General features: G+C 32.6%; 1 protein-coding gene and 1 long non-coding RNA gene across 2 annotated transcripts in view; one reads left to right on the top strand and one right to left on the bottom strand.

Moving 5' to 3' along the window:
- The window catches only part of LOC113395510 (D-xylose transporter), a 56,506-nt gene that overhangs the window by 4,468 nt on the left and 37,551 nt on the right, over positions 1 to 14,487 (bottom strand). The window contains exons 2-6 of the mRNA XM_064218373.1: positions 12,319 to 12,438; positions 5,940 to 6,063; positions 2,145 to 2,288; positions 1,697 to 1,979; positions 1,098 to 1,203 (exon numbers count right to left, since the gene is read on the bottom strand). Of these exons, the coding sequence (XP_064074443.1) occupies positions 1,098 to 1,203; positions 1,697 to 1,979; positions 2,145 to 2,288; positions 5,940 to 6,063; positions 12,319 to 12,427 (766 nt within the window). The 5' untranslated portion in view covers positions 12,428 to 12,438. The remainder of the gene's footprint in view (positions 1 to 1,097; positions 1,204 to 1,696; positions 1,980 to 2,144; positions 2,289 to 5,939; positions 6,064 to 12,318; positions 12,439 to 14,487) is intronic.
- Positions 1 to 14,487, top strand: part of LOC135193918 (uncharacterized) — a 569,995-nt gene that overhangs the window by 545,716 nt on the left and 9,792 nt on the right. The gene's annotated exons all lie outside the window — the stretch shown is intronic.

Genomic DNA, 14,487 nt, shown 5'->3' with positions numbered 1-14,487 from the left:
ATCATGTTAATTTAAAATCTTATATACTATGATGATGATACGTAATAAAGGAAATATCCACCACAGCCCTTTATTTCTGAAACGCTCGAATTTTCGAGTGTCCATAAGATGTTTAAGAAGTGCCCTGTTTTGTACCTCCCGTTATAACGAGGGTCCGTCTAAAAATAGCAAAGTTCCATTATACTCTCCTCTTCTACTGAACGAGGAAAGCTGTTGAACTTTGATTACATCTTTAATTTTTACGAAAGTACTTTTATTAAGTTATATTTAAAAAAATATATTCGTAAAAAAAATCGTCAGTTGCATCGATGTTAGCTTTGTTACATATTTTAGTCGTTATCAATAATCACCAATATATAATTTGTAAGGGTAACAGCCCTATATAGTGAGCCCTCATAATAATTGACGCGTGTTGGGTAACCGCCTCGTAGATCTCGTAGATAACTCTAACATCAAAATCTGAAGCCTTTATAAATGCCGAATGGGTTAGTAAAAAAGATTTTCCTGAATAATATTTCGTAGGAAATTCACATACCAAGCAATACATAAATCCATTAAGTCTATCACACTTGTGTACTGTATAATATAAGGCAACAGATCCCGAGGTTCTGGGTTAAAATCCAGACCGAGTCTATATAAAAAGTTATTGAGTTTTTCCGTCGAAAAATTTTCAATACAGCCCGAGTCTGGAAGTTAGAAATGTGTACACTCCCGTTTCTCGGAAAACATGTAAAGCCGTTGGTTCTGCGTTTAAATGCTTTCCCGTAGGGTCGGATTACTGTCCCATCGGATAATGAGAACGAGGACAAAATAAGCGGTAAAAGCGCCTGTGTTTGCGCACACACTTTACACTGTAATATGTCCTACAGAGTTAGCTGATCTCACTTGAGATTGACCAGCGTGACATAAATCTTTCAAGACAACATCATCATTTGATGTTTGATGGACTATTCAATAATTTGATATAAAAATAATGAATAGAAAATTTAACATGCAATAAGACAAATTTGAAAATATACATATTTTAGAGCAAAGTTTTTAAGAATGTGGTGTTACAACAAGCTGGTGGTCATGAGAGTGTTAAGTTTGTTGTGTACCTTCTTCTCCGATAGTTGTTCTAGCTGGTTCGCGAAGTGTCAAGAAAGTGAGTGCAGCGATCACAAGGCCGATGATACCAGCTCCGTAGTAGCAGACTCGCCAGCTCTGAAAGAACGAAAGCATCGTTTACTTCGTGTTACGACTACACCAACGAGCAATAAAAACGTATAGGAAGTTTATAAAAGATGCACCGACTGACTGACTGTATAATTGCGTATATTACATCCAGGTGATAGATTATTCTGGTTGATAATGTCACATTCCTGAATCGTGTTTCATTCAACATTTTAACGCCCCGATAATACTCCAGTCACCCCTTAAATAATTAGGTAATAATAAAAACGATTTATTGATATAATTTGTAAACCTAAATGATTCATAAAAGGAGCTTAAATATCTAAGATTAAAATTATATTGATTTGAAGACTGAGCCAGTGTTATTTCATTCACAAGAGATACAACTTATTAGTTCGCTTAGTTACACAAGGTTTTTGTTAGAAATATTAAATATGGTAGTGACCACGTACGGCGTCGTTCATCCACCACAGAACTACATTACGTTAACGCAAGATATTATCAAACAAGTATCAAAACTCACCAGTCCCCAAGCATTAAGATCCGGGATGTACCTCCCAACGGGAAACGCGATACCGTAGCCGCCATATATACCCCAGTTGAATATAGATAAGACCAGCGCCCTTTGATGTTCAGGGAACAAGTCCGTCAAAAGTCCCGTTGCTAGCGGATTACAACCAGATTCTCCAGCCGCCATTACCATCCGTAGGAGAACTAAATGCCAGTATTCTTTTACGGTTCCCATAAGAAGAATGGCTATTACAAATATCAACGTGCATACACTTAAGATGCGACTTCTGTTAAATCTGAGGATAAAAAAAATTATTACAGTATTATATTAAATATCTACCAATTAACCCACTTAAGGATAAAGTCCAGACCTTCTCCAAAAAGAGAGGACTTTTTAGACCAGATATGTCCCGGCTATTAATCTTTTATATTTAGACGTTCCAGTAATAGTTACTTCGTACCTATCAGCTGCCACGCCGAGGATGACACCGACGACTGTGAACACCGCCATGAAGGCCGGACCGGCGAGAACTTGGTAATCAATTCCCAGCCCATTATAGCCCCATTCGCAGTATCTGGATCCATTGAGTGTAAGAGTCTCACACCTGCATAGAAACAAAGTAATGATTAAAATTGGGATATAACATCAAAAATAAAGTCATCATTCATTTGCCATTATCTCTTAAGCCTTGACAAAAAATCCCTTTGTTGAAATAGATTTTACCCTGACGGAAACCGCTTAGAAGCCAACAAGTGAAGATTTTTCAATTTTAATACTAGTATTAACTAGGATTAAAAAATCAATCTAATCAAAATATATATTCAAATTGGTTCTGAGAAGCATTTTTGAATCGTTATTTTAAAAGATTAAACTAAAACCGCTTCTAAATGCTGTATCAGATTCGACTGAGAAAAACCGACAAGAGTGAATACTGTGAATTTAATCGATATTATTATTTTTGTATACACACACGTTGAACATACAACGCTTGTTTTTGTAATAAAGTTTGCGAAAGTATTTTAATACGCATAAATAATATCTCTGACGAAAACATAAAAGAAATGAATGTAAAGTAAACAGTTTTGCAAAAAAAAAAAATCATTGATAATGATTAATTTGTCATCAGTCTTAATTAGCGATCGTCGGCGTCGTCCGAAATCAGATCAAAGGCCGAATTTATCGATTACTCTTAATTAACTTATATTTGAGATTACCATTGGACACAACATTAGTCGTTGGTTGGTGACTTGTTGACTAAGGGATGGTTAATTTTTTAGAGTGCCAATGTCTATGGACAATGGTGACCACTGACCAACATTGGCCCCACCTATTTTAAATAAAAAAAGATAAGACAACTCAATCTGTAAAGTATTTCGCAATCCGTATGACCTCGATCGATTATCCATGGTCAAGTTCACTACGACTCATTTGATATGACTAATATATTTTAATGAAACAATTTTATGGCGTACATATAGACCTTGAAACGTTTTTATTAAAAGCGAATTAGTTTAATAATACATTTATATATAAACTAGCTGAAACTGCGGCTTTACCTTCACGAAATAAATATAATTTACCTATAGCACATAAAACGTCACCACCAATTTTACACACTCGAAAAAGTAGCCTATGTTATTTGTCATGACTCAAAATATACATATATATATAAAAATATATAATGATAGTATAATATAAAGATTTTATAATATCCAAACGACGAGATATCAGATCGCTTTAAAATATTTTAAGTTATTTTAAAGTACTCGTGACATATACGAGTACTTTAAAATAACAGTCGAGGAAGAGGTGTAGGTGTATTCCACCACGCTACTTTGGTTGGTAGATATTGTTCTGCCGCATTACATATGCAGCAGAACAATTATGCAATATGCATGTTTCGGATGTTTTCGAAATTAATTATAAATCCAAATCCACCACATGAAAAAACTGATTCTGAAAATTTTAGCTTGTATTAGAATTCGGTATTGTCGATTAACAATCTCATCTTCTAACTACTGGACTATCTCGGCTCTTTCTGGTTCTCAGTAAATTGCGCATTTGATGGTTGTTGTTAATTGGCTCAATAAAGATGCGCTCAAATTCATATATCATCATATTAATCTATTTTTGTAATCGAGATCTCTCATCTCCGAATGATTATGAAATATGTCAACGTTCATTGTTTTAATTTATCCGTTGCGTTTGATCTATGTTTGATTCACATGCGGATTCAAAAGTGCTCGTGCTCGTAAAAGCCTATTTGAATAAAGTACCTATATTCTGATTTTAGGACTTTATTTATACGTACTGTATAGGAAGAATTGGTTGTTTGAACGCTCTGAACTTACTCCGACTGGAAGAGTTTGTTTATTTGGAATTGGAACTTGTTTTAGGTTAGTTAGTATATAACTTTTTACAATTGCTCATTAAGCTGGTTACATGTGTTTCCTGATAGTATAATAATTAACAATTATTAAAGTTTTTTACCTAAACTTTAATAAACTTTATAACATTTGACTTTGGGCCAACCCAAGGACAGAGCTGTATCGTAAACGCTGGTAAAACTACGCAGTTGAGATAGTTCTTAGAAAACGAATGGTCATGTCTGATACTACAGGTGAGGCATTCCAAAAAATCTCTTAAAAAACATTTTGGGTAGAGAGGATGTCGCCAGAACATTGCTTGCACTTTGGATGCTTGTTGAGCTTAGGCAGGAGTATATACTAAGTATAACAATTTTACTATAAGTTGAGAGAGTTCATGCAATCGCACAATGAGGCATGGGATCATAAGCAGATTCCAAGCTTCGGCTTACTACTGACAAAATTCCAACTGAAAATTCTAAAAACTTTTAATTGGTCCAATCCCGTAGTTTAAACCAAGGTTTATGGGATCTGCCTACAAGCTTGCTAAACCTACAAGTCAGTATCAATAAATAATTAATAAAACACGATATTTAAATGTAATTGATGAGTCAAACAGCAATTGCTTATTTAAAATCAATAATTGGCAGCAATTATTCACAAAAATGGTTACATGTATTTCCTTATAGTAAAAATAAAAATTAACAATTCTTAATAATATATTATTCTATCTAAATAAAGGAAGTAAGAATGATAAATAGTTGAATATTTTGTGGATATTTGTGTAAATCAATTCAAATTTTTAAATTGAATAAAAACCCGTTAGTTATTGAGAAAATCTTGAATAAATACTATTGAAAAACTAAAACATAATCAATTTATCTGTATTTTGGAATTAATTAAACAAAAAATACTTTTTTCGTCTGTCTTTATGCTGTGTGGTTTTGGTATCTTAGATTAGAAGCGTTCTTTTATATTGAGTCAACGTCTCTAGGATCATACTCTCAAGCTCTGCATCTGTAGGAAATATTATGCGTTCACCATATCCGGCGAGTGGAATAGGCCCTGTTCCGATCCTACTCCTCCATTTAATTTTTGATCTCACACAATGATACTGCGGCTAACTACATCGATTCTAGTAGTCCCCTAAGTCCGACTTCACCGACCTTCTTCAAAAGCAGAACAAGGAATAAGATGATGTTGTTTGAGTATCTCTTGCTCAGTCAAATTCACTTAGTCTGGGTGAATGAACTTTATTGAGTAGACTTCATTTAAAGATTAAGGAGTTTAAAAAATGTTTATAACAAAAAAACTGTTTAGTTCAAAAAGAGCGAAATCAATCAATCACCCCATCCTTAAGCCATTCACATCCGAACTGATTATGTGAGTTTTTTTGGGACACCTATTCAATGGTATATAGCGGCTGGAAACCAATCTACCAGCAGAAGAATTTCCAAGGTTTGGCATCAGGCAAACGTTCAGCCCTGAAAGATTGCGAAATATTTTTCTTCGTGATTGCCCCAAGTAAAAGGAAAACGAAATTATATTGACTAACCCCCCCCCCCCGAAAAGTGTTCTTGTGGTTTAGTGTTCTTTCCATTGAATGGTTTTATTTTATTTATAGATTTTCGAAACACCAAAATCTGGTCAAAAGTTAGTTATACAATATTTTCCTTTACGCGGAACTAATGATTACTTCAATTAGACAATTGTTGATGTAAAAAAATATAATTGGTATCGATAACCTTAAGTTAAATCCTCTAAAAACTCGTATTTTCTGATTGGCATTTGAATTTTGACCGCGTGGAATAGTTGTTAAAATTCTAGCATCATTTCTCCGTGCAGAAGATAATTCATATATATTTATATATACAATGAAATGTACTTACATATCACTGGAGTTGACCTTCTCACACACGACCGGAAGCTGACTGAGAGTCAGGTGGGTCGCGTTCAACATACAAGATTTGTCTCCATAATGTAGATCCTCTGCCGTTACTTTTGATGTCGTTCCTGAAATTCAAGTAATTTAATAAGAAATAACGCCTATACCATCAACGATCAACGTTTTCCATCAGTGTTTAAATATGCAAAAAATCGTTTAAATAAAGCTATATAAATATTTACATAACATTACATTAACAGTTTGTAAATTTCCTACTGCTGGGCTAAGGCCTCCTCTGTCTTTGAAGAGAAGGTTTGAGCATATTCCACTATAATGCCCCAATGCGTTTTGATGGATACACATGTTGCAGAATTTCGTTGAAATTGGATACATGCAGGTTTCTCACGATGTTTTCCTTCACCGCCGAGTACCAGATGAATTATAAGCACATAAAAATTCAGTGGTGCTTGCCTGGGTTTGAACCCGTTAATCATCGGTTAAGATGCACGCATTCTAAACACTGGGCCTCATATGAGAGCCGAGATGGCCCAGTGATCTGATGATGAGTGATCCAATATGATCAAATCAGATATATTGTTAATGCACGCCGATAATTTAATGTGGAGAGACGTGCCTTCGTGAGTGAACAGCAACATACAAAGTACATAATAAGTATATTATGTCACCATTAATTACATCGCAAATGCTCGTTATTAAAACAATAAACTACAAAATGCTACTAAACATTTCCTTACTTTTATGATTATAAGATTTATCTTTATAAAATGGCTCATGACTTTGAGGCAAATTCCACGGCATTTCCAGCCGATCAAACAAATTGTTACGCCCCTTGAGCTGATTCACGAGCTACTCTAGATACTCTAACTCTGACTAACCCTTTAGAACGGAACTAAATCTTGTAAAATATTTTCGCAAGCCCGTAGAGTTTTTAATGAACGGGTGATCAAAGTTAAAATATACTTTATTCGAGTAGGCTCGCACAAGCACGTTGGAATCTTCATTTTACAAGGTTGATTTTATTATACAGCTAGTACCTATTTGGAATGTTGAAGAATAACCGGCAAGAAACTTAATAGTTACTCTTTCTAATCAATAATATAAATTAACCGATCTCTATTTAAATAATACTCAATAGTATTTCCTTTTTATTTTATAACAATTGATTATATAAGTAAATAATGAGTATTTATTTTAGTGGTAAATGTTAATAATTCTTATAGACTTGTATTGAGTAAATAAAGCTGTTACAACATATGTATACTAGTTGTCCGTACGGACTTCGTCCGGGTGAAATAAAAAAATATAAAATAATTATTAATAATAATTATTTTATCGATGACAGCTACTGAATATAATGGAAAAAAAAATCGGTCCAACAATTTAAGTGGAATTCAGTAACAAGCACACAGATGATTTATATATATATAAAGATGTAATACAAGTCTTTATGTGTATGTATATAATACCGGCCAGTGAAACGCACATATCAGGTATATCTATAAATATAATATTTTTTGTGCGTAAATTACGTGAAATCTGCTAAATGTATCGTACCTACTCTAAAGGAAAAAAAACCCTTGTAAGATGATTTCGTTGTCCGTCTGTCTGTTCGTCAAGATCCTAATTAGTAAAAACCGTAATTTGTTGATCAATCTGTTTGTCTATCTGTCTGGCGCTACGGAACCCTCAATGAAGAGTCGGACTCGCACTTGCCCGCCTTTTTTATTGAATGCCCAGTGAAGCGGGCCGGTAACAGCTAGTATTATTAATAAATATTATTTATTTGTAATTAGCTGTGCCCGCGACTTCGTGCGCGTTTGAATTTAATAAAAAAGCGTGACTTGATTATATAATTCTAAAATAAAAGTAGCCTAAGTGACTCCTTATTACAGCAGCTATCTGCCTGTAAAAGTCCCGTCAAAATCAGTCCAGCCGTTCCAGAGATTAGCCGGTACAAACAGACAGACAGACAAAAATTGTAAAAAATGTTATTTAGGTAAGTATATGTACCGTGTATACATACATATGCATTTAGTAAAACGCGGTTATTTTAATGTTACAAACAGACACTCCAATTTTATTATATGTATAGATCAAAAGCGTAACAGAAATGTAACGTACAATAATGATATCATAAAAATAATATTGTTTTACAGAAGAAAATAATAAAAATACAATTATATTTGATTTAAATCATATTAATTGAATACAAAACTATGTTTTATATTACAAATAGAGGATTTGAGCAGTTATATAAATAAACGAGACGTATTCCCGATTGATGAAACCACCAAACCAAAATAAATAAAACTTTTACCAAAAGATGCAACGCGTTCTCTGAGAAGGAGAAGTGAATTATAAAATGAGAAAAACAATCTGCCAACTAAAATGCCATTTAAAGTACAAATATTAGTTATTACATATGAATAGCTATTCTTTATAAAATTAATATTATAAACGGGACAGTGGATTTGTTTGTTTGTTACGCTTTAACGCCTTAACTATTCAATCGAACATGATTAAGCTTTGCATACGTATATACGTTGTCAAGGGTTCAGATCAACTTCTCGCCCACGTCACACGCGCACTGTATACTAATATTATAAATACGAAAATAACTCTGTCCTTCTGTTGCTTTCATGGCCAAACCACTGAATCGAATTTGATAAAGTTCGGATTCAAGCAAGTTTAGATTAGGGAACTGCTTTACGTCTAATACCTGACGACAAACCCCTCAAATGCGAGCGAAGCCGCGGGCGGAAACTATTATTACATAAATATAAACAATATAAGAAAATTGGCAAAATATAAATTATGACGAAATACAATGTTTCTTGAAGTCATTTATCAGAATAATACTAAATTTTAACCATCGATATTACTTTGTATCGTTTTTAGTGTGCAATAGATTTGATCAATAAAAAAAAATACAGACGAATTGATAACCTCCTTCTTTTTGTCGGTTAATAAGAAGTGTTTATACTAATTGCAATGTATGTATTAAACTTTTTTTTAAATTATTTATTTTAAATATTGGGCAATGGACCAAATAATTTGGCACTGTAAGAAATGTTAACAATTTCATACCATACTCCACTAACCTTTGAATCTAAGAAGTTATGTCACTTATTCCTGTAAAATAATACTATCTCACACTCATTAAACATGAATGAGATAAATTTCGTAACATCGATACAGCGATAAAAACAAAGAGATATACTCGTAGGTATATTTAAGAAACAATGAATTTTGTTTCCGTAATATTCATAATAAAAAATATTCGGCTTAAGTAAGATTGAAATGGTTTAACAGGTTCTAAAAACTCGCGTCTAGATTATATAAATGTCACCGTTGTCATGTATGTTTTTATAATTTACAATTATAATGTTTAGAAATAATCTTGCTTACATTGATGAATTATTTGCACTATGAACTAAAAATTCATATGTATTGTGGTGGCAAAACGCAAGCTCTGGACGAAGAATGGACCAGCCCTCCCGAATCCGGTCACTAATGGACTCTATTTGACCGGTTTTATTAAACACTGAGATTCAAGTATCTAAACAAATTCAGAAGAGGTTTACTTGATAACGCTTATTTAATAAAGAGTCAAATCAAAGTCAAAGCCAACATTTTTTTCAATATATAAGTGTCACACTACAAATGTCATATTTTACAATTATTGTTTTCATACAATAACAAAAAATATATTTTCGTTATTTGAAAAGCCTGGAGCCGCACAGCTCATTGCCAAGATGTAATTGACTAAGAGTCCCTATAGACTTCTTTATATATCAATTGAAATTAGATTAATAACTACTGCACTAAACACTAGCAATTAATTAGGGTAACAAAAACGAGATATCGTTTAATTAATAATAAAATATATTACGAATAAAAATATAACTCAAAAACTTCCCTGCATGTATGCTGAAAACAAATATTTAAATACATACTTTAAGTCTCATTAAAAATCTATTTCCTCTTAGAGCATAAAATTATTTTCAAAGATTTTATTTAATAATAATATAATATTATAATGAGTTAATGATTGTTATCTTTATAGTTTATCAAAGTTCAAGTAACAAGACATTTAAAATCAGGAAAAAATGTAACAAAATGCAATTATTATTATGAAATATATTTATAAATAAGTACTTTGCTGTTAGCAAGACCTAAGTCATTAAAAGCATAATCAAATCGAATGCATTTTATTGAAGTAAACTTTGCACTAAAACATTTTTTCATCGTCAATAAAACTCTACCATCGTTTCGGAAAGCAGCCTCCAGCGAGAAGAAATGGCAAGATACTCGCGTAGTTGTTCTTTTAAATAACCATATTTACAATGATGTCAGTATTCACAATTATTGTTTAATCTATCCTTTGTTGGAACTCAAGCCTCAATCCATCCATCTTTGTCCAAAAACATACATTACATACATAGGATTAATATGTTTTATTTCGATCGCTTATATTGATAGATCGACATTACACGAATACATTAAATACGCCTTCACTTCTGTAACAACAATTGTGTTTTGTTTTAAATGAAATATTCGTAATTAACTGTGCTATCTTTGGTTCACAGATTTTTAATTGCAATAGTGTATTTTTTAATCATTCTTTTATCTCTACAGAATTTTTTTTCTGTTCGTTAATTACGAATTTAAGAATTATATTTAAAGAACTATTTTCTATTTAATTCATACATTATTTATTTTGTTATTTACATAAATATTAAATTTCGTAGAATATAATTGTTTTTTTTTTTCTCATTTACTCTGTGCCTTTGTGATACAGCTGTGGAGTGTACAGCCGATGTATGGTATAAATAAATAAAATTATTAACAGTCAAAATCCTGCTAATCCATTTTAGGGATCTGTCATATTTGATAAATTTAACGTATGTTTGAAGTTGAATAATAACGTCGAGTCTAGCGAGCTTATAATACCGCAACATACAACCTATCCGCTTTGACAATTGTGATTTAAATACTGACCACAGGATAACCAGGTCCTGGACTTTAGTAAATCATACTATTGTAGAATCACAGGTTTTCACCATCGACAAAAGTTCATAGTTCTCTTTTTCCCGGAACGGACTAAAGTTATGTTATCCTCGATAGTTTCGGTTTTTGTTCTTTTTCATACCTTTTAACCTTTTTCTCGTTAATTAATCTTGGTGTATTATCTCAGGCACGCGTATAACATACACATAGTTACCCGTCCCGCGTGGAATAGAATTTAATTTCATTCCTGATCGCAGCATCAGTTATCGGGTCTCATCTAAACTATTAAGGACTCACTCAAATTCACACAAAACTTAAACAAAATCGATCGAACCGTTTAGAAAGAGTTCACCTACAATTCTATTCTACTCTAATACTAATTCGTACAAAGCTACCCTCCCCATTACTCCCTTAAAGTTGTAATTTCCTGAAATCCTTTCTTAGAGATTGCTTACGTTATTTAATAAGCCTATGTAAATTCTAGACTCAGTAGCGTTGCTGTGCGTTGTTAGTCAGTCACGGCAAATGATTTTTAAAAAAAAGATAATATTATACTCGCTATAAGATTAATTAAAGAAAAAATAAGTTAAATCTAAACAACCCAATTTCGTTTTTAAGTCAATGTCACACACGAATGACGTAATTACCAAATCAGCCGTGATGCAACTCCCCTTTCCGTCAGTCATGGAATGTTACACACATTTATGTGACAGTGACGTTAAATCATGTCGGTCACGATCGGGTTAGTCGTATTTACGATTAGGTATTTGACCCTCGCCGTAAAAACTATGTCGAGGTCAGCTGAACTTGATACTTTTGGGATTCAAATCATGATAATCTTCCGTAATTCATTTTGTAAAGGGACTACGAATTATTTAATTAAAGTTATCGTCCAGTACAACAAGAGTAAATTATATTGTAAGGCAAAACCTTACTGTCCTTTACGTTTTCGAAATTATTTCACCAGACTACTTGGTATTTTCACATGTGGTAGATATCTCCATAAAGATTGAACTCAATCCTTGGTAAAGATTCACGCCATTTTGATATTTAATATTTAGGGATATAAATTAATTACGTTCGTTGATATGATACGATAAAATGGGAGTTCTTTTGACTTCTCAAGTGATTTTAATTGAGTATTTTGTGCCTATGTTCCTTTTTAAACGTGTCAACACAGATCTTAGATCGTGTAGTTGACGATGTTCTGGAAATTAACGAATCCTTTATTTTTCCTAAAGAGCCAGTCTCTATGGGCGCTAGGTACCTACTTGTAACAAAGAATAGATACACTAATCTATGACGTAATGTTACATCTGCGCAAACAATAAACATACACAAGAATATCTTACCAATGAGGTAGTGTCCCAGTTCGCCAAGAATGTAGCCGACCGACACCAAGCCCAGCACGTACCACTTGTAGAAATTCTGAAGTTTGCTCCAAATGCCTCCGTGGAACATTTTGATTTATTCTGGAACAAAAAATTTCAATGTTAAATTATTTTGTTTTTACAAATTATATTTTTAAAAATGTTCAATGGTAATTAACGTTAGTTTTTTGTTTGTTCTTTTTCATAATTGACGATAATTTAGTTAAAGAGATAAATTTTACATATCATTACTTTGAAAAAATGAAAAACGCAATGCACTTTTATTTACTACAAATATGTAAAATAGTAGGTGTTGCCCGCGGTTTCGTTCGCGTTTTATTGATTGATCGTCTTTCTTAGCAGTGCAAGCTTGCTTTATATGAGATTGTGGTTTGGCAGTGAAAGAGCAGCAGATAGACAGAAAGATAGAGCTATTTTCGCATTTATAATATTAGTATAGAAGTCATTATATAAGTGTCGTTTAAGTACTGTATGCTAATATCATTTGACAATGGTTTGAAGCCCTACTGACTTATTTCGCAAGCGGCGGGGTTTCCCAAAAATATGAGCAGGAGCAATTGGGTAGGAGATATATTGCAGAAGTGAGCACTCTGTATTCCCTCACTCGACCGAGTTTCCTAGTCTTTTATTATTGTGTTATTTATTTTACGAAGCGCGCGTATGTAGACTAGAGTCTCTCTTGATAAATCGGTCAGAGAAAGTCCTCACTATCATGCAAGCTTAATATTAAATTAAAGTCAAATTGAGTCTATTATTTGAATCTGCTGTAATATGTTTAACGAGTACTTAAAATATGCGACACTAAACAAAATTAATAGAAGTTTTTTTTACAATCAGTCATTTTCCATGATGGTTAAGTCGGAAGTATTTATTACATTGATGTATTATGAATTAAATTCGTATTTTTTTTTGGTAATAATAAAACAAACTCGTTTTGTCTTTGGACATTATTAATTTAGGCGACTGACCTTCAGCAATTAATTTCAATGCCATCGTAGTTTTATATACAACTAATGTTACGCAGATTGGTCTAAATTGGATCATAAGTATTATTAAAAATTCGAGGAAAACAGTTATCAATTTGCATGTTTTGAATTTATTTTCTCTTATTTAATTTTTTTTTAATCGAACATGACAAAGGAAAATCGACGTTGAACCGTTTTGTCTTTGAGTAAATGTAATTAGTAACAGATTCTATAGACCAATGTAGCGATCACTTGTGTGAATCACCTTTATTATAAATAATAGGCCCTACATTTATGAAAATACGTTTTTCTGAACAAAATAATTATCAATTTACATAACAATAAACGTTGTTATGTAAATTGATATATTATATTTACTTTTATACTAAATATTCAACGTGGAAAGCAATGAAGAATTGCTTCTGTGATTAGGAATAATAGATGAGATTTTTTCATTTTATATTATATATGATTATTTCGTATCCCGAAATAGACAGTATCTTACATTTGGACCCAGATCAAACCCTGTCACAATTCCATTTCGTTCAATCTATTTAGTTTCGTGTGTCACGTGCACGGACAGATGATGTAAATAAAAAAATATTTTTATATGTAGTAGTTTTCGATCACGATTCCGCCCGGGTGTGGGCGCCCAGTTTTTTGGTTTTGTCTACTTGTGTACCTTGATTTTACATAATCTATGGATGTATATACCTAATTTTATTTATGTAAGAATGACAAATGTATAAATCGCTAGCAAAGCTAATAAATAAATAAAAAAATCAAAAATAAAAATTAATGTTTTATTCGAGTACGTTTTTACAAGCACTTTTGAAACGTAATTTAACAAATGCATTTAATTTAATGAGACCACCGAGCGTTTCCCAAAGTAGAGTCTACAGAGAAGAACCGGCAATAGCTAGTTACAATTTTACAGTAGTTACACTTATAAAAAAAAAATTAAGTATCACAACTAGACGTATATTTTGTCCAAATCGTGACTACGTAGAAGTATCAAGATGGCGACCATTTGAATCGCAAATCAAACGAAATCGATTGAACGAACGCACCATTAAAGGTTCGTTCGAAAACGGACGGAATTATTAAGCCTTCTTGTCACCAGTGAAGGCATTAAGACGGGGTTTTATATCTTTTAGTAATATTT

Source organism: Vanessa tameamea, chromosome 21, assembly GCF_037043105.1.
Source record: "Vanessa tameamea isolate UH-Manoa-2023 chromosome 21, ilVanTame1 primary haplotype, whole genome shotgun sequence".
NCBI lineage: Eukaryota > Metazoa > Arthropoda > Insecta > Lepidoptera > Nymphalidae > Vanessa > Vanessa tameamea.
This window is presented reverse-complemented; position numbering and strand designations above follow the sequence as displayed.